The sequence below is a fragment of the Melozone crissalis genome, unplaced genomic scaffold (genome assembly GCF_028551555.1).
Source record: "Melozone crissalis strain CALT ecotype California unplaced genomic scaffold, PUWL_Pcris_2 ptg000057l_1, whole genome shotgun sequence".
Taxonomy (NCBI): Eukaryota; Metazoa; Chordata; class Aves; order Passeriformes; family Passerellidae; genus Melozone; species Melozone crissalis.
Genome location: NW_026535835.1, coordinates 9,033,078 through 9,058,116, shown reverse-complemented (window position 1 = coordinate 9,058,116; position 25,039 = coordinate 9,033,078). Strand labels below are relative to the sequence as shown.

The following is a 25,039-nucleotide window of genomic DNA, read 5'->3' as shown; positions in this document are numbered from 1 at the left end:
CACACTTGAAAATAGTGTTCTAGGAAAACCCAGGGACAGGAAGTTCAGAGCAGGGCTGGAATGTGGACAAAAGCCACCAAAGCACAGGCAGAGATATCCCCAGAGACATCATGAACTTGCAGCAGGAAAACATGTTATGTAATGTAAGATCCAACCCCTGGCAGGGGGAGCCAAACCACACACCTGAACATTAATCCACAGATTGCAAGTGCAGATTGCCCAAGTTCAGCTGGAGTGTCAGTGACCTGCCTCAGGGTGGTTCCTGAGGGACTCAAACCATTGCTTGTAATCAGTAACCAACACTTTTAAAGGAAAACAGAATTCCACTGAAAGAATTTCAAACAAATGGGCTGTGTGGAAGATAATAATTTTGCTATCTGGTCCTTTATTGACCATGTCTTTAAAGAAAGATTACAAATTCCTAGAAGAAATGTGAAAAGAATTTCTCTAGAAGACAGGCACTTACAAGACTCACTGCCTGGCTCCAGCTGAACAGAAATCTGGGTTTTTATACTGTAATTGTCCTATTCTCTTTGCTACCACTTAGAATGAAATATTACTTCCTAATAGGCACAGAACTTCCTTAGCAAAAGAAATTAAGTTGGTCCTGTTGTTGCCACCCAGTTTCTGGATCCCACAGAGTAATTTGGAAGTTGGCTGTGGACACAGAGTCAGCAGAAAGCCTGAAAACTTCCAGGCAGGGAGAAGGACTCCCATGTGGAAAGCACAGGAAGGCTGTGGGCAGCCTGCCATGACTACACAGCACACTGAGGGAGCACAGGGAGCCTCTCCCCAGGAGAGGGAAGCAGATGTTATTTAAACTGTGGCACTGACACTCAGGAGACCATGAAGGCACTTCAACTTTTTAAGAACTCAGCACAGAAAATGCCTTCACACAGCTCTACAGGTAAATCCAGGCAGCTCCTGAGCTGTGAGGTGACAGGAGGGAGCAGTGTTGTGTGAGTGGGGTGCAGAGGCACAGCCCCATCAGAGCTCCCCAGCCCAGGCCCAAAGCTGAGCTCTGGCCAGGCTGATGTGGTTTGTTACCAGCCAGGGAAAATGCAACACAGATGTGTGCAGAGCTGCATGCAAATCTTGTTTCTCTGAGGTGCAAAGGATAAAACTGATAATAAACCACAGGAGAGTGAACCACCTCGACCTAAACTGCCCATTCTGGCTGGAGACTGACTGTGAAGACACACAGCAGAAAGCAGCATAACTATGGGCAAAATTAATTCAGTTTCATCAGTTAATCAGAAAGATTCACTGTTTCACAGGGCATAACCTTTTGTAAAACACCAAAAAAACAAAGTGAAACAACCTACAAACAATGAACGAACATTTGCCAGGAAATAAAAAACCAAACCCCAAACCAAAACCAGAATCTTTTAGAATATCAGACACACACTCTGCTTTCTTCAGATCGTGCCCCATGCACCCCAAATGCAGTTAATGAATTAACTCAGCCAGTAATTAAACTATTATAGTACAGAGTGTGAACAGTAAGCACCTGTTTCTAATCACATGAACATTTAGTTCTTAGCAATGTACAGATAACACAACTGGCACATTTTCATAACATTTCTAACTCTAAAAACCCTTCCTGACACAACTTTAAAAAGGAAAGAACAGTGTATTTATACTACATTGCAGATGGGTCTCTACAGGCAAAGCATCCCCATTATCTGCCCTTAAACATAAAACATGAGGCTAAAAGCTGTATTGACAGCCCCTGTCAGCACATTTCCCCAACTGCACAAAGATCAGCACAAAGTAACAAACTTTTCTTGTGACAAGCATTTCTAAACAAATAATGCTGACTTGCAGCCCTCTAGCACTGGCACAAGCCAAAAATGCACCCAACATAATAGCTGTATTCCCCAGTTAGCCACTCATCCTCTTTCTGTTTGTATACTGAAAACATCATGAAATTCATCACTTGAACAAATTCTGCTTAGATATTCCATGAGTAGTTAAACACCACAATTAATCTTTATATTTTCCAAAGTAACATAGGAAAGATTTCAGGCCCCACTGATGAAAATCAGTTCTATTTTAAGGCAGCAGAAACTGAAGCCTACAGCCATGAGGAAGAAAGGGGACTAATTACCAGTCCTGCTGATGGAAAACCTGCAATACATGTTTAGCTCCTTCATGTGACTTTGGCATCTTGTGAGACACAACCATGAAATTCACAATAATCACTTGCACACAGCCACACCCAGTGACCAGACAAACCAAGCCAGCCAGGAGACACAAACCCACTGCAATCTGGGCTTTCAAAGTTCCTCTTCCCTCACAACCACTTTGTAAAATGTATCTGCATTCAACATCTTGACTCACTCCATGAAGGCTGTGCTGTGCTTCCCAATACTAAAAAAGACAAGGCAGTTATGTCCCTAAATTTCTGCTTTTAAACAGCTCAAAATTTAAACAAAGAAGTTTAAGATTTCCTTGAGGAAATCTTTTGGGGGTGCACCAGAGAAGCCATGAAGGGTAAAGAGCCTGGAGAAAAGAAGTCTTGCTTCTATTTTAGTCCAGTTTCACAATTAAAAAAAGAAGTAAATAAAGCCAAAGCCATAAAACAGCAGAGAATCTAAGGCCACATCACACACCTGTTGGCTGTACCAGAGGCAGCACTTCGAGAAGAGGCTGTGGATGGTTTCTGTACAGTTCCTGAGCTTCCAGAAATAGTTAATGGTGACTGCCTGTGGAAACAAAAACCACTGTCAAAAGACAGGTTCTCACACCAGAGAAACTCTACTTGGCAGCAAAACTTCCTGAATTCTTGTTTATCTTTCAGAAAGTCCACAGAGCTACGACAACCCAAAAGCCCAGAACCCCCTTGTGCAGCTGCAGCACCAATTTTAGGAGAGGTTTCTTTTGGAAGAAGCTCAGCACACCTACCCTCCACACATCAAGAACTCACTGGAAGCCCTCCTGCCAGCTGCTCCCAAAGGCATATCATCTGCAGGAGGAACACATGGAAAACCCACATCAGCAAGCAGAATCAGAAAAAAAAAATTACATCTTCCATATTGCTGCTGTAGAGAAAAACATTTCTGTGAATACATGAAAGCTTCTCACAAAAGGTTTTGTGTAGGAAAATGTCTCAAATGTGCCCCCCCCAACAAAAATGGAACTGGGGAAAGGAGGTCTTTACAAAATTATTTTGCTGGTTGTTTGTGGGTTGTTGCCATATTAAGAAGAATTTTGAAATAAACTCCATTGTGCAGGAGTACAAGGTATCAGCTGGGATGTTTACAACAGTGGATGGCAGAAACCCTTCAGGGCAGTCACTTAGTCAAATATTTACCACAACTGGTGGCATCATCCAGAAATCAGCTGACTTTGTGCAATTCAGGTTGGGACCATGTCATAAATGAGCCACATCCAAGTTTCTCCATTCTATAAGCCCAGGGTGATGTTTTACCTTTCTTGTTAGAAGTGTTTTATGTTTACCTACATCTGTTATTTAAAGCTCTAGAGCATGAGCTATAAATGTTCAGTGAGTCTGGAGGAAACAAACTGTCTGCTTCCACAAAGAACTCCAAGAGAATCCTTGGGTCTTTTATCAGCAGTTGTTTACAACGGAATCTCTTCTTCTACTGCCAAGCCCCACTGTTTTCCATGACTTTAACCCACCCCTATTTGGCATATTTGGCTGCTCAATGAAGATAAAAAATGTCCCAGACAGAAATACAGTACCCAAGAGTTTCCTTCCAAAGAGGAATCAAACTACATAAATTAATTTTAATTTGAATTTTGACACATTTAGAGCAAAGAGAGCCAAAGAACAACAGGAGGTAGAAGTGTGTTATGAATGAAAATTGAGTTGAGATGTAAAAATAAGAAAAGTTCTTACATGAATGGTCTGAAGAGATATTGTGTGGGACAAGAACAAAGTCATCTGTGTCACAAGAGGAGTTCTTGCTACTGGTACTGGCAGAGTCTTTAGAGACTTGAAGATAGTTAGGAGGACCCAGTGGAGGGGAAGACAAATTTTCTTCTTGAATGTGCTGCATGTCTGGCAGAGACTGGAGGAGGGTGGTGGGAAAAAGAAAAAGTTACAAAAACCCACTGTAAATCCAGTGATTCACAAAGCAGAAATGCTTTTGAACTATGACATTTCAAATACTGGAGAACTCTGTAGTGTCAGTTTGGACAGTTCTATACTGATCAGGCTGTGAGTTTAAACAATTGGGGTTTATTCAATTATTCCTGGTGATGCAGATGTACCTGCTCCAAATGTCACATAGAATTGAAGTCACTGGTTTGTAATAAGGGGCCTTAGGCAAAAGGGCCAATTCAAAATTTATCTGTAAATCTGTAACAGTCATTACATTGCAAACCATATTAAAATATCTAAAGATTTGCTGTTCTAGCATTTGATATTTGTACAGGGCTTTTTTTTTACCTTAAGCAAAAAGAACAACAAAACTCCCACAAGATACAACACAAGGAACAAGAGAGCACCAAAGTGTTAATGGTATTTAAGCAAAAGACAGGGGTGTTCCTTGCTCTTTGCTCCTAAACATGACAGTTTACAGTGTTCAAGTATTAAAAGATTTTAAAAATTCATGAATTCTTGGCTAAACATTCCAGAAAATATTTTCTGGAGATTGTTGTGTAACAGAACTTACTGGAGGAGAAGCAAAGCGACAAGGAGAGCTACCACAGGAACTGCCAGAGACTGAGCCTGGGTATGTGGGCACTGGTACAGGACAAGCTAGAAGAGAAAAACCCAGAGGGGGGAAAAAAAAAGTGACTAAGACTTCAAAAGGCTGAATTTCAAACAAATTTCCTCACTGCTTCTCATTCATAAGCCCTTACACAGCTTATAAGAACAGCACATCCTCAATCACACGAGGGTATTTCAGTTCAGTGCAAACGTCAAAAGAACAAGTAAATAAGTATCACATTTCACTCTGGCATAATACAAGAAAGGATTCAACACTCAGGCTCATAACAGAGCACAACAACAGGCAGGCTGAGGAAAATGTCTCATAAACACTTAGTGTGATATTTGGCAGATCTTTCTCCCTCCCAGCCTGCAACATTCATCATTCACACAAATAAGTGAAAAAAAAAAAAAAAATCAAAATTCCAACTAACTACTTACATTTTTTCACTGTTGAAATGTGATCCAGGAAAGGGTGGTTGAAAAATGCTTCTGTAGAACAAGAAACAACCAGCATTGTGAGTAGATGTACAAATGACAGAATTTACAGACTGTAATGCAGATGGTGATAAATGGTTGCATTCCCAGAATCAACACTGCAGAGCCAGAGGGTGAAGAGCTTATAAAAGATTAAAGCTGTCTATGGTATGTGCTGCTATAGAGTTTGGAAAGGAAACAAGAATCAATTTAATAACTTCAAACATCAGTCAGCAAGGCAAATCAGACTGAATCACTGGAAGAAATCTTGTGACTGCACTTCAAGCCATGTACACAAGAAACCTCCCTACACTGCTGAGGAAATTATGTTTTCTGTGGTGGTAATTCAGTTTTAGTCTGCTCTTCAAAACAAGGAGCATTTTTCACACCAGACACTGAAAGTTTTTTCAGCTCTGCCTTTCCCAAGGATTGACATTTATTTTTGAAGCCATTAAAGCTACACCTTTGGTGGTAAAAAACAAAATCACAGTAGAGCCATTCTCCTTTCCACTTCCCAACAGCAAAACACGACAGTTCATGGCATAAAGCAGAATTAGACACCACTTTAAAAATCTCCTCAGTGAACTCACTGTTGTTCCATTAGAAATATTTTGCTTTTGTTGTAAATGGATATGCTGAGGCACTTTTAATTGAGCATAACCAGTTGGCCACTAAGTTACATGGAAAGTTTTGTTCTGCAAGGAGCAGTGTTCAGCTGGTTCAGGGAATTTGAGGGTTGGTGGGAGCCAGCTGCTGAGCTGGGTGAACTTTAATGTCCTAACACTGGAGGAAAAACAATGCTGTGCCTCAGACATAAGCAAATAACAAGGAAAAAAAAAAAAGAGAAAGAATCTGAGGCCTGGAGTATGTCCCTTCCTTCAGCAACACTTTCCCCATGACCTGATAAGGGAAGGAATCCAGCTGTAATGCCTGAACAATGCAATTATTCACTTGAACACAGGGATCAGGTGCTCTCCAGCTTTGGTCCAACACCTGCTGTTCTACTTCATATTGCTGGAAGCTCAACAACATTTCCAGTGCTATTTTTACTCGAACATCAGGCCACAGGGCTCTGCTAGAAACTCTCCCTTTCACTCCCTTTGCTAAGCACATTCCAGAGCAGCCCCTTTGAGGCCCTTTAAGTGGCTCAGCCAAGAAAAACATGACTTTCAGCACTGCCACTCTGCTTTCTATTTTTCTTTCGAAGCACAAACGCTTTCTCCCACCACCACAAGTGATACAGTGAATTTCCCATGTTTGAAAAACTGTAGGGATCAGCAGACCCAGAGTGCAGAGTGGAATCAATTACTCACAGTCCATGTTTGTTTTATTATTTATTATTTTTTTGTTTATTATTATTATTTGTTTTATTATTTATTTATTTATTTATTAATAATAGGTATTACTTCTCCTACATGGAGAGATTTATATATTGACCAATATAATTTGTGACATTCTACCCAATTATCGTGAGTTTTTTCTGGATCTGAACTAAAATTTTAAGATTAACATTTCCTGGCAGCTATGATAAAACTGCATGAACAAGTAGTGCTATAAAATTTCAATAAGCAGCATGAATATCATGACATACAAGATGCAGCTAAGAAGAATTAATCAAGATACTGTTCAATAATGTTTTTCCAAAGTGGGTTCTTCCAGTACATGGAAATCAGAAATGTCTGCTCCTATTCTGGTGCTAAAACAGCAGTTAAAGTAACAGAAATAAGACAGCAGTTAAAGTAAGAGAAATAAAGAAATCAGAAATGTTTGCTCCCAGTCTGATGGTAAAACACCAGTTAAAGTGAAAGAAATAAGACACCAGTTAAAGTAACAGAAATAAGGAAATCAGAAATGTTTGCTCCCAGTCTGATGGTAAAACATGACTTAAAGTAGAAATAAGATTTCAACATGAAATTTAAGGTATAGCAGTAAATCCTTGAAGGAAAGGGCACAATTGAAAGAATTAAAGTGATTTAGATTTCACTACTCAAAAACAAAGTTGTGATTTATGTGCATCACTTAATACTGACAGTAGTTATCCAGTGATTTGTTTTAGCTACTCTGCCTTCTTTATGAAAACAGAGAAGAAAAAAACCACTTCAGTTCTCATGTAATTGGTTGTGGACAAAAGGTCAAGATAATTTTTCTGGTCACATGAATACAACTAACAAGGAAAGTCAAAAGAGCAAGAGAGAGGAAAAAAGAAATACATACCAAAGTCCATTCTGTCCTTTTGGTTTCTCTGGAGCAAACCCAAGAGCAGGTCAGCCAGGTAAGCTGATGTTTCCCTGGGAATGCTGCACACAAGAGGAAGTAAAACATGCATTAAATGTAATGCATGCATTGAATAATGCATAGCACATTGAATTTCAGGAAAGCAGCATTCTGTCACACCCCTAAGTCATCACTATCTCTGCTTTACAGCCTTACCCATTTAGTTTCAGCTGGGTACAAAGCAAGGTGCAACATGATTCACAGGTATCACACTACATCCTTGCAAAGATAGCAACAGCAAATATTTTTATGAATCCCAGGCACTCCCCAAGATGAAAAAGTGTTCAATCAACAAATGTAAGTGACAGGAAAGGCCACAGTGACATACCTAGGAATCAAATTCCTGTTCTTTTCATAAAACATTCTCAAATCTTGAGGACTATTGGCCTGTCAAATAAAAATGTACATTAATTAAAGCTCGGTTTCATGGAGGAAATGGCTTTTGTTCCTAAGCACACATACACAAAAAGGAGACTTTTGCATATGGGCATTAAAGGAGAAAACACCAGGCAGAGCACTGAGGCTCCTTATTTATGTATTTCCTCTGGATTGAACACACTCATCATGCAGACTAAGCACAAACAACTTCTCCCTTGGCATTCCCAAGCCTGTGCAGCCCCAACACTCAGACATCACTTGCTTCTGCTTTCCTGACTTGAAGCAAGAGCCCCAGGAATGTCCTTCAGACTGAGAAGAGGGAAAAGGAAAGGAATTGTTACCTGAAAAGGTGGTTTTCCAACAAGACACTGATAAATGACAGTTCCTATGCTCCACAGGTCTGCTTTAGCATCATAGTGTTGAGACATAATCACTTCAGGGGCCTGAAAAGAACAGCAAATTCTTAGAAGAGAAAACAACCAAAGGAAAGCCACAGCAATATGAATCTACTGTCAGAGCAGTATTAACAGAGACCACTTCACTGTAAGAGAAAATTAACATTTTCATGTGCATCACATGGCTTGAGAGCTACCAGCTCCACCTAAAATGAAAGCTGAGTTTCAAAACCACAAAGAAGTTAGAAATGCTGTTGTTCTGAAGAAAGCATCCAGCATTTGGCATGTTTGGCAAGAAGAGGGACATGTTATTTACTTGGCTTCTGCAGTTCTTCTCCTGGACAAAGAACCACTAAGGAATGATTGATGTCTCTCTGATTATAACAATCATGGTCTCCAAATCCCAAGGAAATAAAAAAAAAGGTAGTAAAACCATGGAAAGGGGAACTGCACTCTGTCCCTGATCCTTGTAAAGCAACATGAGGCATTTGCCAATCTGCAAGCAGTCAATTATTTTGTTTTGGCAGGAGAATGTTTGAGACAAGCAAGATAATGTGAAATATCCCTTACCATGTACATAGGGGAACCACAGAGAGTTGCAGCCATCATGTTGCTGTGCAGATAACGAGCAAACCCAAAGTCAGCTGTGTAAAGAACAACCTTGGTCAATGAAGAGAAAGATCATTTTCAAATTTTTACAGTCTAGAAATCACCTGTCTCTGACTGAAATCTGCTACAATTAACAGAAGAATGGAAAAAATACAGGTTTAATATCTAGCCAGCTACATGGAATACTAGAATCCTTGTCATGCTGAAAGAATAATGGATTACCTTTCAAATGAGCAAGGCAAGAAGCAGCAGTGACATCATTTACACAAACTGATGCTCAGGCACCTCCCCAGCTGCAGAACAGCCTGTCTGGCATCAGCAGGAAAGGATTAAAGTCACTGGCTAAATATAAATGGCTCATTAAGAGTGATGAATATACAATCTGCCTGCAGTGAAATCACATCAGGTACAAGCTGAAGAAGTCAAGTTTCAGGTGCCTGAATTTTCCATGCAGGTAAAAGCATCTGAAGCTATCAAGTAAGGACAGCAAGGGAAGAAGTTTTGTTTTCCCTGTGCAGTTTTTGAGCAAAAGCACAGGAATAAACTTGTTTAAAACAAGGCAGCTTTAAATAGACACTTAACAGACAACAAGGAGTGATTAAAACTCCTGAAGTGGCCTCTGCAGAGGAGTTTGGTAGTATCATGAATATTTGACATCTCTCCCCTGTTACCAGGCCAAACCTCCCTTCTGCCGTGCCAAAACCAGGTCATAACCTTCATTTCTAAACTTCTCAAATAACCCTTAGGAGGATCTACCACTAAAAAAGAAAACAGCTGGAAATGCAATTGGAGTCTTGCACACACAGAGTTTTGTAATGGGTTAAAGGCTACTCCCAGTTTCAAAAATTAGATTTATAATTAAAATAGTTTAGTACTAGAAACATCAGCTAAATAGATTTGTCCTGCAGATTTAATCTAACAGGTCTTTATGATTCAATCTTTTTTCATCCTCAGAACACAGCACAGCATGAAGCTCATCATTCTTGACTTGCTGTCTGATTTGCATGAATTGAACACACTCCACATGCAGGACTTGAACTGGAGAGCCATTTCTGAGGGGGGAACAACCCAGGAGTGCAGATTTTCCCTCCCAGAGAGGGAGCTGTACCTATTTTGATGCGGATGCCGCTGACGCTGGATTTGCGGCGGCTGGCGTAGGACAGCAGGATGTTCTGGGGCTTCAGGTCCCTGTGGATGATGCCTTTGCTGTGCAGGATCCTCATGGCTGCTGCAATCTGCTGCAGGAACACTCGGATGGTGTCCTCACTCAGAGTCCCCTTAGCTGCCAGTGACACACACAGGAGCAGGGAGCAGAATAAATATCAATAACTTTAGGTAAAAGCAATCAGCTTCATGGTGATCAGCTGAAAACATAATGAGTTAGAATCTAATCATCATCAATTACAATCCAATCTCCTGTGTTTTTCTACAAATGTAAATATTCTCAACAATACTGACATCACCAAAGTTTTAGAGCAGCTATAAAACTCTGAATCATCTGTTTTTCCAGTGGTTTATTCACCTCGGTAGCATCGTAATTATAAAACTTCTCAATTGCCATTAAATCTCAAATTAAATCTCATTAAGTCTCAAGATGAGTCAAGGGAAATTTAGGTTGGATATTGGGAAAAAGTTTTTTACAGAAAGGGTGGTAAAGCACTGGAATGGCTGCCCCGGGAGGTGTGGAGTCCCCACCCCTGGGTGTGTTTAACAAAGCCTGGATTGGCACTGGGTGCCAGGGTTTGGGTGAGGTCTTGGGGCTGGGTTGGACTCAAGGATCTTTAAGGTCTCTTCCAACCCAGTAATTCTTTGAAATCCTAAACTTTGAAATAAAAAAGGCAAAGGAAGCAAGAAAATAAAAGAACCTCACATTAAGTATAACCAAAAATCATTGTTCTTTATGGAGATGATGAGAACAACTCTGCTCAGAAATTTCATCCATGACAAAACTTATTTTGAAAGGAAAAAAAATGAGATGTACTTTCAAAAGTCTCTTCTCAAGGTATTACCTCATTCTGCAGCCCAAAAAAGCACTGAACACAGGAGCTGGATTTCACTGTCTGAGTCTTTGCAAAGGTTTTAATGGCAAGTGAATTAGGCTTTTAATACACACAGTTACCATAACAATAGCTGTGCATAAAAAGATTCCTTCAACAGGCTGACATACAAGGGCAAGTAGAATATTTTCATCATAAAAAATGTGAAGATTAACATCTCTGCTCAAAATTTTGGTTGGAATAAGAATCCATTTGTCATGATTTAGAAATTCTGTCCTCACTTTGGGCAGAGCCATGGAAAATCTCTCCTAAGCCAGCACTGCCTCTTTTTCAGAGCTTTATTATATAATTAAATCAGTGGTTTTAAATTCACATCTTGGAAAAGAAAAACAGGTGGAATCAAAACACTGGGAACAACCCCCAAAATGTAGTTTTAGAAATAGAAACCCACACATCTTTTCAGCAGGCTGCTGATGGTTAACTACAGCTTCTCCCTCATTGACAAATAAGGGAATGTTACATTCAGCTGTGGCAAAAAATAAAAAAGCATTTTCTGTCTGTGTATTACCACATTCATTTACCCATATTTAAAGCACAAGCCAAAAAATCCCACAGAAACACCAATGGATGTGAGGAATACAGAATATAAACACATAAAGCAAAATAATAGGGAAATTCAGTAATCAATTACCTTGTAAGTAATCTGCCAAGTCCCCACCATTGCAGTACTGTGAAAAACAAAGGGTTTTATTTAAAATATTTAAAATAAAAGCACTGAAACACCTGCTACATCATTGCTACTTTGTAATTTTTAATGAAAATTAGATCCCTTCCAGCTGTTTGCCTTAAAATTGTTGTGCCAATTATTTGTAATTAATAATTCGAGGTGTCACCCCCATCAATACTTACAGTATAACATGAAACTGAATAATTTATGAAACAAACAGTGCTGATAAATTTAATGGGGCATAGGAAATTCATAATTTACTTTTCAAAATAGTTTGTTTTAGCAAGCCATGTTAGTTTGCAGCTGTGCAAATGAACAGTTTTGCCTAAAGTCTTTAAAACAACCAGAAACATACATGTTAGCACATACCTCCATGACCAAAAAGACAGAATTGGGCATTTCCTAAAAGAGAAGAAAAGTGATTTAACAATGTGAGAATACAAAATGCATTAACCAAATGTAACATGGGATTTTCCCATCACTGAGACACCTGAAAGTCATTGTTTCAGAGCACAGCAAAAATGTAAGTTTCCACTATGAGATATTTTACATTTCCAATAATATTTTCATATGAAAAACCATAAAACCACCAGGCAATACTGCCATGAAGTGTCTCCTTGAGTGAGCCCTTGGCAGCAGCAATCCCTGCCATGCTACTCAGGGCAGGGCTGGGAGCTCTGTCCATCCTCCTCACATTTTCCAGAGCATTCACCTCCCATGACCTCACTGCAACCTGAATTCCCTCTCTTGTAACTGGGGAAAAGTTCCTGAAAGACAGATTGCCCAACTTCTACTGTAAATTACCTACACACTTCACAAATGCAGTTACAAAAATAAATCCCTGCTTAAAGCTGACTGTAACAAAAACATTCATCCTGTTTCCAAATATTTATTTTGTGTGAGGGAAGAAAGGCCTGACCTGTCTGTGCTAATAATGAACATTGTTTTCCACAGTCTCCTGCATAAGACACTTCTGTTGGATCTTCAAAATTAAAGATTCTGAGAGTTTTTATAAAGCAAAAGCATTTTTTCTCTCTCTGAGCTGATTAAGATTGAAAGGAAAGAACACAAAGAGAACTGGAAGGAAACTAAAGGAAGTGTACAGTAAACAGGATGATGCTTTTAGTTACACAGTGTGTTACCTCCCTTTCCCTTTAAAAATAAACTTAAACAAGGCCTGACAGATTGAGGGAAAATATGGTTTTTTAAGGCAGTTGAAGGAAAAAAAGTGAGATGGCACCAGACAAGGGCAGGCGCATGCCCCAGTGGGAAGTGGGACTGCAGACAGTCTGACTAAATTCTGCTGAAGTGTCACCAGGAAGGCAAAAGGGACATTGCACAGCAAAATAAATGCTGTGAACTCAGGCACCTCCCCCTGTGCTTGCACTGACACTTCAGCACATGCTCCATTTGACCACTCTGGCAAGAATTACCACCAGGGTGCCATTGGCAAGGGCTCACTTATGTTAGAAAGCTTGAAAAAGAGAAATAAAAGCAAAAATGAGCCCAGGCTAGAGAAACCAGTGACCCCTAAACACAGCACAGAGCTCAGGGATGGCACAGCCCATCACAGACACTGACACCCAGACAACTCCAAATAACAGAAATAATTACAGTTCAAGATGAACTGGCTGGTTTGAGGCTAATTCAAGGCTGTATTAGCCTGCTTCGCTTTTGGGAAGAATTTAGTCACTCCTGTCTGTGTTACAGAAATGCATTTGAGGTTCTTTCCAGCCCAAAACATCAAGCACATTTTGCAGATTTGTTTACATTTGGAAATTAGCTTTGAAGAAAGCAAGTTTCTAGGAATATGAGTCAAATCTGTTGGGAATGGCAGGCAAACTCCAAGCAATATAGAATATTAAAGCAGCAGCAGATCACATTTCAGGAAGCCTCAATTGGTTCAATGCTTCTGCAATAGCTGTGGCCAACATGAACCATAATTTACATTCCTACAAACACCTCAAAACCTCAGTGCACACAGCAAAGCAAAAAAACCCATTAGTAATTACTTGCTTTGCAAATTACTGGAAATACATAATTGTTCCTTTCTGCATTGTTCCTTTGCAACAACACCTTCCAAGACAGAAGCTGTCTTTTAGGAACCTGAGATCCCAATTTATCAAATTGAAAATTCTGCCAAGTGAGGATCCCTTCACTTAAAGGATAGCTGTGATGTGGAGCAGAACACCCCAAGGGAAGTCCAGTGACAAGAAAGCAGCTCAGCTCCTGGATTTCCAGCTTTGCAATGCCATGAATCACAAAGATATTCCACAGTGTCAGAGCTTCCACAGCACAAATCAGCAGCTTAGGGCAGCAGGTAATGCTCAGCTCATAACAGACATTTATTACATTTATTCATCACAGAATAAATGTAAAAGTGTGTGCTGGATTCCCTTGGAAACAAAGTCCTCTCAAATGAACTGCTCTGTTCAGAAACACTGAACTGATGATTTGCCCTGTTGTACCAGCCTTCACCTCTTTGGAAAGTCATTTCTGCAGACCACACTGGATTGCCCTCAAATAGAATTACTCCTTTTTAAAAAATTATGTTCTTGATGAAAAATAACAAATCAAGTCACCAAGTAAAGTCCCAGTAAGAAGTAGAGCATGATTCCTTAATGTAGCTTAGAAAATCCTTTTTTAATGAATCAGCAGAGCAGATTAGAGATTTCACAAAGAGATTTTCCCAGACTCAAAAGTCCTCTCCAATTCATAGTGAGGAAGTAACAGCCTGCACAGAACTGATACCAACCTCCCCAACCACAACTTGTCCCAAGTTGAACTCACAACCAAACACTTTTCAATATCCCACCAACACAAAAGTTCAAAACAGCTGAACTTGTTCAACCCTTCAGAGCTGCTCAAATTTTGCCTTCCAGTTCTTGGCCAGCCTGACTGGAATGTGATCTCCATTTGGGGAATACATTCAGAACAGACAAGACAGTTCTGGAGATATATTTTGCCCTTCTAAATGATTTTGCTGAACAACAAAGCTCTCCCTATCACCATTCCCCAGACTGGTGATTTCTGTTGACTGGCTCTGCAGAGCAAAGTGCTCAAAAAGGAAAGATTACAAAACCAGCATGTTTCACATCTAACATTCAGGAATAAAGCTGACCTAGCAAGTTATTCTAAACTGCCTCTTGAAACAGATAACAAAGCTTTCAGCAATTTGTATTGATGTACAGATCACAAAATTAGTGCAGCTGGAGTTGTTCTGACCTACACTTCTACCTAGATAAATAAGTAAAACAAACATCTGCTGTGTTGCAACAATTACCAGTTCTGCCCAGCAACACACTGAAAGTTTTCTTGATAAAAACCTACTTTTGCTCCTTTTTATTCTGAATCTAAGTTTTACTTTCAAGCAGAGGCTAACAGGAAACCAATTTGCAATTTTGAAAGGTAAACAGATAAACCTAAGAGAAAGAGGTTAAGAGGCAACATATTTGCCAAAACTTGCTGTGTTTTAATCCAAGGCTTTCACCAGTTGTCTTGGGGCATGCAAAATTCAACTTGAATCACAGTCTCAGCAAAGTAGTTCCATTTAAAAAAACATTAATTGAAAAAGAAGTCAAAACATCCATGGTTACTTCCCAGAGCTGTTGCTAGATCCCTGGAGTAGTGGCAGAAACATTCCCTGGATTTCATTCTGGTTCACAAGTCTTCCTTCAGAACAAGCTGAAGGTCTGCAAGGAGCTGAGTGAGCTCTCAAAGCAGCAGCTGTGGCAAATAGTTACTCTCTTTTCACTTCAGGTCTGCAGATTTTCTTTCATTGCAGTTGATGATGGGAGTCCCCAAAGCAGGAGAGTGAACCTGACAGCTTGAGCACTGCTGTTAGCTGATTCATTTTCTGCTGTGTTCATTTGTGCTATATTGGATTTAATTTTTGGCCAGGAACACACATATTTTTGGGTTTTAAATACATTTGGCAAAAATTCTAATGATATAGTGAAAAAGGACAGGTCCAGATCTTTTAAAGGCTGTTTCTCTCTGTATTGGACATTCTTGGTTTACTTTGGGAGTGCAACACAGCAGCAACTTCTGTGTTCAGCTCCTATCACCCCAAGGACTGAACATTTTGTTAATTCTGACAAAATATTAAATCTCAGACTAAATGTCACTTGACATGTGCCTGTAGGATTCAAACAGGGTGCATGCTGCCAATTATTCACATAAAAAAAGAGCAATCAGCCATGGAGAAATGCACCACAAGAACTGGATCATCCATTTGCTGTTAGTGAAGTGCTGGATTTAACCAATGTATGGGAGGTGGGGAAAGAGGCTGCTCTGCTCCCAGCACAAAGGTTCAGCACAGTTTTGTACTAAAAAATCATGTGAAACAGTTCTGAAATTCAAATTACAGCACCCAGGCACAGCAGGTAAGCAAAAGACTGTGTAGTAACTCTTCTGAAACATTCTGAAATTCAAATTACAGGATTTAGGCACAGCAGGTAAGCAAGGCCTGTGTAGTAACTCCAACTCTGGTTCTGTGGGTCACAACAAATTCTAATCCTGGTTGTGTTCAGCATTTACTCTGGCATCACTCCTGCACTGTCATAACCAACCTTGGGCTGGCATCAGCTGCCAGGTAACATTTCAAAACCTTTACAGTTGCTACAGGGCAGGATTTTTCTTTTATCTGAACAGCATGTTCTCATATGATTATTTCCACACAGACACAGGGGATGGATATTGACAAACACAAAGGCCTTAAGCAAGGAGCTGAGGGAACAAAAATAAAGATATTGAGACACTCTCTGTTCTGCTGGGAGTGTGCAGGCAATGAAAGCTGTGAGACACTGAGATCAGGAGCACACACAGGATGCCTGCAGCAAATATCTCAAGAAACACATGCAATAGCACCAGACCAACTGGAGTCCTTGGGTAAACCAGAAGTATTTAATTCCTGCTGCTAAAACAACAGTTCCTCCCCTCAGCACCCCTGCTAAGAACTCCTGGGCTCTGTGTGTACAACAAAGCTGAGCTGAAGGTCCCAGAAGGATTTCTGGCTCCATTCCCACTGGCTTTCTCTGCTTCCAAGGACAGCAGAAGCAGCTGCAGGTTTTTTGTCCGCTCTGTAGCAACAAGCTGAGACAAGAAACCATTTTTATCCAGATACTGTTTCTCCAATAACACTCTAGAAATTAGTTCTCCCTAAACTACTGTTCAAATAGCAAACTTCAGACTCCATACAGCGAGGACATTAATTCACTCTCCTAAAATGCTATCTCCAAGATACATTACAGGCTTTCACTGTGAGGGCTGACATTCTAGAGAGGTTTTGAATTAAATTATTTGCTAAAACAGGCACTGTCTGGCACTGTGGAAGAGATTAGTTCTACTCAGCACACACTTGGGATCATGAACTGCACAGAACTGTAAACTCATGTCCTAAATATAGAACATTCCAAATAACTCAGTGATACCTTCATTCCACTTCAGTGGAATACTTTATCCAAGCATCTCAGTGTATTTTACACTGGTAAATTAGAGGCTATTTTAGATCCTTTTACTTTTGAGAAACAGTGGCTCCACTCCTCCAATTAACAGGATCCAAGACTGATTTTCTTTTGCAGGATGAATGACATCCCACAGCACCACCATGGGAAAAGAGTTCCATCCTTAAACCAATTTTAGAGATTTGGGAGATTATTCTTGAATGACAGACAATCAAACACTTGCCCAAGAAGATAAGTGAGAAGTGTCTCTTGCTATCCATCTATCATATCTGAGTTTCTTTAAGGATTTTAAAAAAAAAAAATCATTTCACTTGTAGGGATGAGCTATTTTCCAGAGCCCTACTGCTGAAAAACATTTGTCTCTCCCAGATGGAGGGTTTTTATTTAAATATCTGTACAAGTTCCCTCAGCCTCAGCACCAAGGCCTCCACACCCTGGTGTGTGCAGCTCCCAGCCCTGGGAGGTGGCACCAAGAGCAGTGCAGTGCTCTGCTTACATAAAATGCTTATCTGCAGCTCAAACCTGCCAGAGCTGCACGTCCACCTCATGGAAATCAAGGGCAATTATCCTGCTGGCTGCAGAACAAAACATTTTTATGCCACCATTAACACACAGCAGTTCACTGGGGTGTGGCCCCAGACGAATGGGCACTTCTAGTAATTGAAGTGCAGACACACTAACAACACATCCAATGGTGCTCCCAGGAGATGGAGGGTGAGCAGTGGAGAAGGGCTGAAAATGTTCATGCACAATCAGCAGAATGGCCCACGAGTTCTGCTTGGATTTCATTAAAACCTCCATGGTGTATCTATCTTTATTATGCTGAGTTGTGTGAGTGGTCATGCAACAGGAGCACAACCATAAATGAAGAGAGACATGGAGGAGAGGGAATCTAACAACTTCCTGAGAATCAATCCAAATGAAGCTTTTTGCAATATATAAAATAATAATTGTACATTTATTCTCAAAATATGCATTCCAAATTGCTATGCTTTCATCTAATGTACTGTCATTAATTTATTATTATAAGAGTGGAAGTATTCATCCTTATCACAGTCAATTTACACTTTTTTCACTTAGTTTTGCCACTTTCATTGCACACCATCTTTTCTATCTGAAAACTTAAAGCAACAATCAGCTCTTGGCTTATTCAGTTACATGATCTGTCAAACTGCATCTGAAACAGGAGCATTTTCTTATTTCAAACTGTCTAAGGTTAACAAAAGCTTCAGCCCAACAGAACTACAAAAATAAAACAGACTCCCATTCACACTGAGAACTTCCTACTGTGACACAGACTCCACTGGCTCCAGCACTGAGGAAAAAAAAAAAAAATCTTCTGTAAACTTAGAAACAGCTTGAGATCCTGAAGTCTTATCTGCTGGAGTGTATCACCATGTTCACAACAGCCTGGCAAACAAAAAGGGCACACATGCTAGAACATGAAATGCTACACAAAATTAGTAGGTGGAACAGCCTACCAGACATGTGAATGCCTTGCATAGTGTTCATTCTTGCTGGGTTATAAATTAAATGTAACCACAGAAGTTAATGATGTCTGCCACTTCACAAGCACAGCAGAAAGGGAAAAGCTCATTTGTGCAAGTGGCACACTCTTTATATCTTATTTTGCAAAGCAATTCCTGCTGCCAAGCTTTGTGTTTGTCATGAATGCATTTGAAATATCAGAGTACAGGACACAGGTTTGCCCTTCTCTTTGCTTTAACTGCTCACTTTATTTAAACACAATAATTGGTGACAAGCAGCAACATCCCCCTCTCAAATGGAGCAGCACTGATCATACAAGAAATTCTGTCACCCCTTTCTGGGGCAGAACAGAAAAGTCAAAAAGTTATTAAAGAAACTACAGACAACTGTAGGATTCTGGAGTCTCTTTCCTTGTACATAAACCAAAAAAACAAGAGTTTCTCCAAAGCTCAGATGTTAAACCAGCAGAACACCCAACTATTCCACTACCCCCACACTGAGCTGCAGAGCTGACTAAGGAACCTCCATGTACAAACAACCATAAATGATAAATCTGAAATTCAGCTGCTTACTCACACACCAACACCCTCAGTCAACAATTCCAGTTGCTTTTGAGATGTCTGGACATACTAAATTTAGGATGCTGAGAGATGATTTCCACTTAGCAATGCTCAGGAAAACCTGGTCTCATCAAGAAGCACAGCAGACAATACTTTCCCTCTCAGAGCAGATAACATCACTCAAAATTAATACTTTTTGAAGTCAAGATCCAGGAAAAGCAGTCTCTAGATTGAACCTAGAAGTTTTGATGCACAGTCAGTTGCTACATGAACATCTCAGCTTTGTACCAAAAGTAATTGAAAATTACTTTTGAGTAAGTAGGACTCAAAAGTGAATAGGACTCAAGTCCTGCAGCCCTAGAAATCCTCAGCTCACCTAATTTATGACCCATGAACACAGATTTCTACAGCAAAAGATACAAATCCACACAAACTGAAAGTTTTTAGCATGTGAATGTGTAAAGACAGGAAGGACTGAATGTCACAATCTCTATTTTGTGTTGCTTTGACTATGCAATGCCCCAAAGGTGCTTCTCAGTAATTTATTTTTTTTTCGTCAGTGTAACTCTGTATTTAAAATCAGGCCTGAGCCCAGGAGATAAATGTATAGATCTTATTCCAGCAGAACAAATGCATGAGCTGCCTCATGCCTCATTCAGCTTTGCTGCACTCTGGCAGGCTTTAGGATACAAAAATTCCCTTCCTAAGCAGAGCACACTCCCCTAGACAGGCTGCAGAACAACTCCTGCACCTCACCAGGCAACAAAGACAGGAAAACAACCTGAAGGAATTGAATTGAAAAGTTCCAAGTGTCTGCTTGGCTTTTTTTCTCTGTATCCTGCCCTTCTGGACACACAGGCAACAGATACATGTGACTGTGGTTTTCTGCTTCCTTCAGTTCCTCCTCACTGACACAGGGCTGAACATCACATTTCTGTGTCACACAGATCCCCAAGATGCTGCTCTTGTTGTCACTTGTTTCTGCTGAATTCCCAATTGATGACAGCAACAAAATAGATCCATTCAAAATAAATCCATTCAAAATCTTCCACTTGGCATACATGAAATATATCCACTATATTTTCATAAATTAATTTTTAAAAAGGCATCAAAATATATTTTACCTGGACATCATAAAGAGCTACAATGTTCTCGTGCTGAAGTTCCTGTAAAACAAAATATTTGTATTATGGAAAAAGGTTATTAGTATTACTACTATTATTATTATTAATTAAATTTGCTGATAATGCTGATTTGGTGATAATCAAAGAGAATTTTTTAAGATGATCAGATGGAATTTAGAGGAAATCCCAGTTGTTTAGACAATATTTAAAGGATAAGGAAGTTAGGCAATATCTTGAGAGGTCATAAAAACATTTGGTTCCAGAACTTTATGTCAATGACTTGTGACAGAAAGTACCAGAGCACAAGATCCTCTAATGAGCACTGAAAGCTGACAAGATTTAATTTCCTACTCTTACATAATTCCTTGCTTAGTGAAGTAATCAACTCGACCATGTTCAAATCAACCTTACTTTTCTAATACAAAGAAAATCCAACCAAATAACATTAAAGAAAACTCATGGGACAGCTCATGAATTATTTGTAGCTGCTCAAAAAACTTTTGTTTGTTAAGTACTTGCAGCACACTAATACATCCAACACTAATTCTGGTATATAATAAATAAATGAGAATATGTATATAATAGAATATAAAGTAGTGATGTATAATATAATATAATAGTATATAGTGATGTATCTGAAGAAGCTCAGAAACATGAGAAGAAAGCAGCACTCAGTATTACTGCAAAGCTGTGTGAAATGAGACGTGAAATCCAGAGAGCAGGGAATGCTAAATGACCACCCAAGGAGAAGTTTCCATAAAATAACACTGAAAAACTGAAAGATGCTCCATTGCATTTCCTCTGCTAGAGCCACACTCCACATTTAAGGCAATTATCACAAGTCAGAAGTGGGCAGCTGCTTCAGGAATTAAAGTCAGCTCACTGGTTTCAGCTTTCAAGGCAGCTTTGAGCAAAAAAGATGAAGAAAGATCAAAGAGTGATGCTTCACCCTCAGCTGTGATCTGCTGGGAAAAGGAGCCCCATTGGCCATCCTGAAGGACAAACTCTTCCACGTGTGCAATAAGCAGAGCCCAGACACTGCTTCCACAACAATTTGCTACTTTTAACTGCAAAATCATGCTCAAAACCTGCTTTGAGACATTTCCAGAACCAAAGATGTATTTTTTTTCTGTTTTTCTTAGTATTTTTATTTCTGGATCCCTAACAAAGAAACATCACAGCAGCAATTGCTGTGACACCACCCATGACCTGGAATGAACTAGGTCAGAAGTCTCTTTTCCTTTTCAAGCAAAGCAGCTTTAAAAATCACTGCAAATTAACATACCTTTAAGATTTTTATTTCTTTTCCAAGTAGGATTTGTGACTTCGACAAGTTCTTTTTGTTAATACTCTTTATGGCTACTTCCCAATCAGTTTTCTGGAAGTGAACAAAAAAAGCACTGTTAGTTTACTTTTTTTTTAAACTTTATTCTCTTAACAACTATCTAGGAAAACACAGAGAAAAAGTTGCAAGATCACCCCTCTTCTACCCACCAGTTATTACTACATCACATGACACCATCAAGAAGTATTTAATTCCACAGCTATTAAAATCCAGCTTTGGCTATACTGCATTTTAATGGATTCCGATGCATTAAAAACAAAACAAAATAAAAGCTAAGTAATCATATTCCATTTATTTTTTGGTAGCAGTGCTATATATTTGCTTTTTTAGACTTCTCACAATGATGAAGTTACTTTCACTGTCCTTTAAGGACTTCTCATTTCCAGCTTTTCTGTACTCTGCAGATGAAAACTGCACAGAACCCCCTCTGTTTTAAGCAAGTTTATATATTGTCTATTTATATATTATCCTATAATATATATTATATTATTTATTTCTGAGGTGGGAGCACCTCCATTGGCCTTTAAAGTTTCCGTTTCCCTTTCTCTTTTTTTTTTTTAACCCCAAAATCACTGCACCGCGCTTCTCCAAGCCCTGAGCATTGTTAATCCTCCAAAATGCTAAATCTCAAGGGCTGTTTTCTGGAAAGCAAAGCTCTTTAGGCACCAGAATAAACTCCCAGCATCAAGAAACCATAGCGTAATATGAATATCCGGGGCGATGAGCAAGTCACGCCAGGAAACCAGACACCTCTGAATTTAAGAAATCTTCAGCCAATCCCAAAGGAGACAATTTTCCATTAGATCCCTCGTTATCCAGCGAGATAAACATGACCCTCCCGACAAACAAAGGGCTCAGCCTCCCCTACAGCTGCAACTCTCCCCTCGCCGCTATGGCAGGGACAGGGGAGGAGCGGTGGGAGCGCGGACAGGCCGGTGGGGTCGAGGGAAAGGAAAAAATAAAGATTTTATGGATGCCGGGGCCGGATCCCGGCTCAGGGCCGCAGGGCAGCCGCGGGCCGCAGCCCAGCCCGCATCTCCCTTCGGCTCTTTTTTCTCCCAAACCACGTCAAAACTCCGCAGAGGACACAACCCTCCCACCACCACCGCAGCTGTCACCCACCCGAGGGGCTCCTGTGGGCCCCGGGTTGTGTAACCAGCCCCGCTCCGTCGCTGTTTACCTTGCGGTGGCGACCTTTGAAGACCACAGCAAAGGCTCCGTGTCCTATCAGGTCCTTCTTGCTGTACTCAAAGTCCCCCACCACCTCCATCATCCCTCAGCGGGGCATGAAGCCCCCGGGAAGGACGGAGGGAAAACAAAGGGGCTCTTCCTGCAGCTACAGCCGCCTCACGGCAACCGGCGGCGGGGTGGGAGCCTGCCCCGGTCCTGGCTGCCCCCGGCGGCGGGGGCAGCTCCTCTCATAGCGCCGCAGACCCCCGGGCCGGCGGGGCTGCTGCAGGGCGTCACCGAGGCGAGGGGCTCCGTCGGGCATGGGGAGGGGAAAGAGGGGAATCTCAAGGGTCGGTTGTGAGGGGACAGCGCGGCATCGGCGCCGGGACGAGGGGCCTTCTCAGCGGGGAAGGGGGCTCCGTGCCCTGCCGCTGCCCGGCCCCATGGCCCCGCCACAGCGGGGGCTGCCAGCGCCGCGGCCCCGCTCAGGGACCGAATCCCAGAGCATCCAGCGAAGCGGGGAGAGGCGCGGCCCACGGCTCCGGGGATGGCTGTCGCTGTCGCCGCCGCAGCCCTCGCGAGAGAGGAGGAAGCAATGAGGGTGCGGACGGGGGTCTCTCAGGCCGCCAGCGCCTCCCGAGGCTCCCGCCGTTCCACCACTTCCTCCACAGAGATCCGCACTCGGCCAGCCCCGGCTGCGAGTGCCCGGCCCTTTGCACCGCCCCGCGGCTCTTATAGGCCGCAGTGCGCAGGCCCGGGCGCTCGGGTGCTTCCGCCGGCGGCCAAAGAGTGCCTCACCCCGGGTAACCTGGCGGTCCCTCCGCCGCCAGCGCCTCAGAGGGGAGCCAGAGCGGGGCCGATGTCCTCCACCCTCCGGGACCCCGCTGAGCCCGTCCCGTCAGGGCTCCGGGGGTCGGTGTGGTCGTTTTCTCAGTGGGGACGGTGATCCAAACCCCTGGGCCCCCCCTTGCCCTCGCGCCGGGGCAGAGAGGCCAAACTCAGCCCTCACGCCCGGCCATCACCTCAGCCCTTCCCTCGGCCGCCTCAGGCGCACCCGGCGGTGAGGACAACGCTGAGGGGCCACCAGGGAAAGAGCGAGGAGCGGAGTTGCGCAGGACAAGAGCTGGGACAGTCAGGTATGGGATCATCCCAGGTTTCCAAGGCAGTGGCACTGCTTGCATAGCACCTCCAGGTCAGACACTGTCAGCCCTGTCCCTGCTCCAGGTCACACACCCTCAGCCCTGTCCCTGCTCCAGTGGTGAGCAAGACTCTCCCTCAAACCTGAAACAAGGAATTTCAATGGATGGAGAAGCAATGGAGGAACAGGCATTGAAAGTGCTGTGAGCCAAAACACTTAAGAGTTGCTTGCTCCCTTTATAAGGAGAACAACGCCTGTAATTTACAGCCCCTGCCTCCCAGCACTTTTAGATCAGCCTGGAGCTGTTTACAGCACCTATAAACATTAAAAAAAACCCAACCAGCCACCGAACAACAGTCACATGGAGCCTTTGACCTTCACCTCCAGGTCCACATAATTATGCTCCTTTCCTCTGTGTTCCATTCCTCACTGCTCTCTACCCATGTTCTCCATCACTCCACCTCCACATCCCAGTTCCAGACCCTTTCAGGCTTCCCCAATATCCCCAGTGGATGCAGGGTGTGACCCCACACAGCTGTGCTGTCCCTTCCCTGGCGTGACCCAGGCTCTGCTTTCAGTGTCACCAGATCAAAACAGAGGCTGAGCGAATAGCTCTGCAGCTGGGCCTCTCCCCATTCCTCACTTACCTCCCTTGGCTTTCCAACACTCCAAACCAGGAGCTGTGTGCTATGTCAGGACCTCCTCAGCTAAAGATTTCTCCACCGACAATGAACTTAGATGTAAAAAATATCCAGCAAGAGATTCTTAAGGATGGACAGTTTTATGAAGGGCATTTTAAGCTATCAGAGGAATCCTACGAAATTTCTTTTGTGAGGGCTTTAAAACCCCTCAAAACTGAATCCCCCCTTTATTTTGTGAAGTTTTGAGCCCCCACCCAAAATCCACCCCAGCACTACCCTAAAAACAACACCAAGAAAGTGGAGTTGCACAATAATTTCAACAGCTGAGAACACCCCTCTGGAAAGAATAAATGAGATGTAAAAATATTCCAAGTTAATCATAAATTAAAGTGTTGGTAAGTAACAGACACTTTGTGATATGCTTCACAGTGTCCCTTTAAACCAGGAAAAAGCCCACAAGCCTCCATGTGTTAAATATTCTGATTCATAAAAATAATTTCCCTCAGAACCGGTTGTTTATTGCCATCCACCAATTCTCACTTCAGTATTAATCCTCTCAGCGTCAGCGTG

The 25,039-nt window shown here is 41.7% G+C and overlaps 1 protein-coding gene across 1 annotated transcript in view; it reads right to left on the bottom strand.

Annotated features, from left to right (window-relative positions):
• Positions 1 to 23,393, bottom strand: part of ULK2 (unc-51 like autophagy activating kinase 2) — a 37,421-nt gene extending 14,028 nt beyond the window's left edge. The window contains exons 1-15 of the mRNA XM_054287273.1: positions 22,701 to 23,393; positions 21,461 to 21,553; positions 20,176 to 20,217; positions 11,908 to 11,940; positions 11,503 to 11,539; positions 9,923 to 10,096; positions 8,776 to 8,849; positions 8,152 to 8,253; positions 7,761 to 7,819; positions 7,373 to 7,455; positions 5,123 to 5,173; positions 4,644 to 4,729; positions 3,866 to 4,037; positions 2,908 to 2,968; positions 2,616 to 2,708 (exon numbers count right to left, since the gene is read on the bottom strand). Of these exons, the coding sequence (XP_054143248.1) occupies positions 2,616 to 2,708; positions 2,908 to 2,968; positions 3,866 to 4,037; positions 4,644 to 4,729; positions 5,123 to 5,173; positions 7,373 to 7,455; positions 7,761 to 7,819; positions 8,152 to 8,253; positions 8,776 to 8,849; positions 9,923 to 10,096; positions 11,503 to 11,539; positions 11,908 to 11,940; positions 20,176 to 20,217; positions 21,461 to 21,553; positions 22,701 to 22,793 (1,253 nt within the window). The 5' untranslated portion in view covers positions 22,794 to 23,393. The remainder of the gene's footprint in view (positions 1 to 2,615; positions 2,709 to 2,907; positions 2,969 to 3,865; positions 4,038 to 4,643; positions 4,730 to 5,122; positions 5,174 to 7,372; positions 7,456 to 7,760; positions 7,820 to 8,151; positions 8,254 to 8,775; positions 8,850 to 9,922; positions 10,097 to 11,502; positions 11,540 to 11,907; positions 11,941 to 20,175; positions 20,218 to 21,460; positions 21,554 to 22,700) is intronic.
• Between the last annotated feature and the right edge of the window lie 1,646 nt (positions 23,394 to 25,039).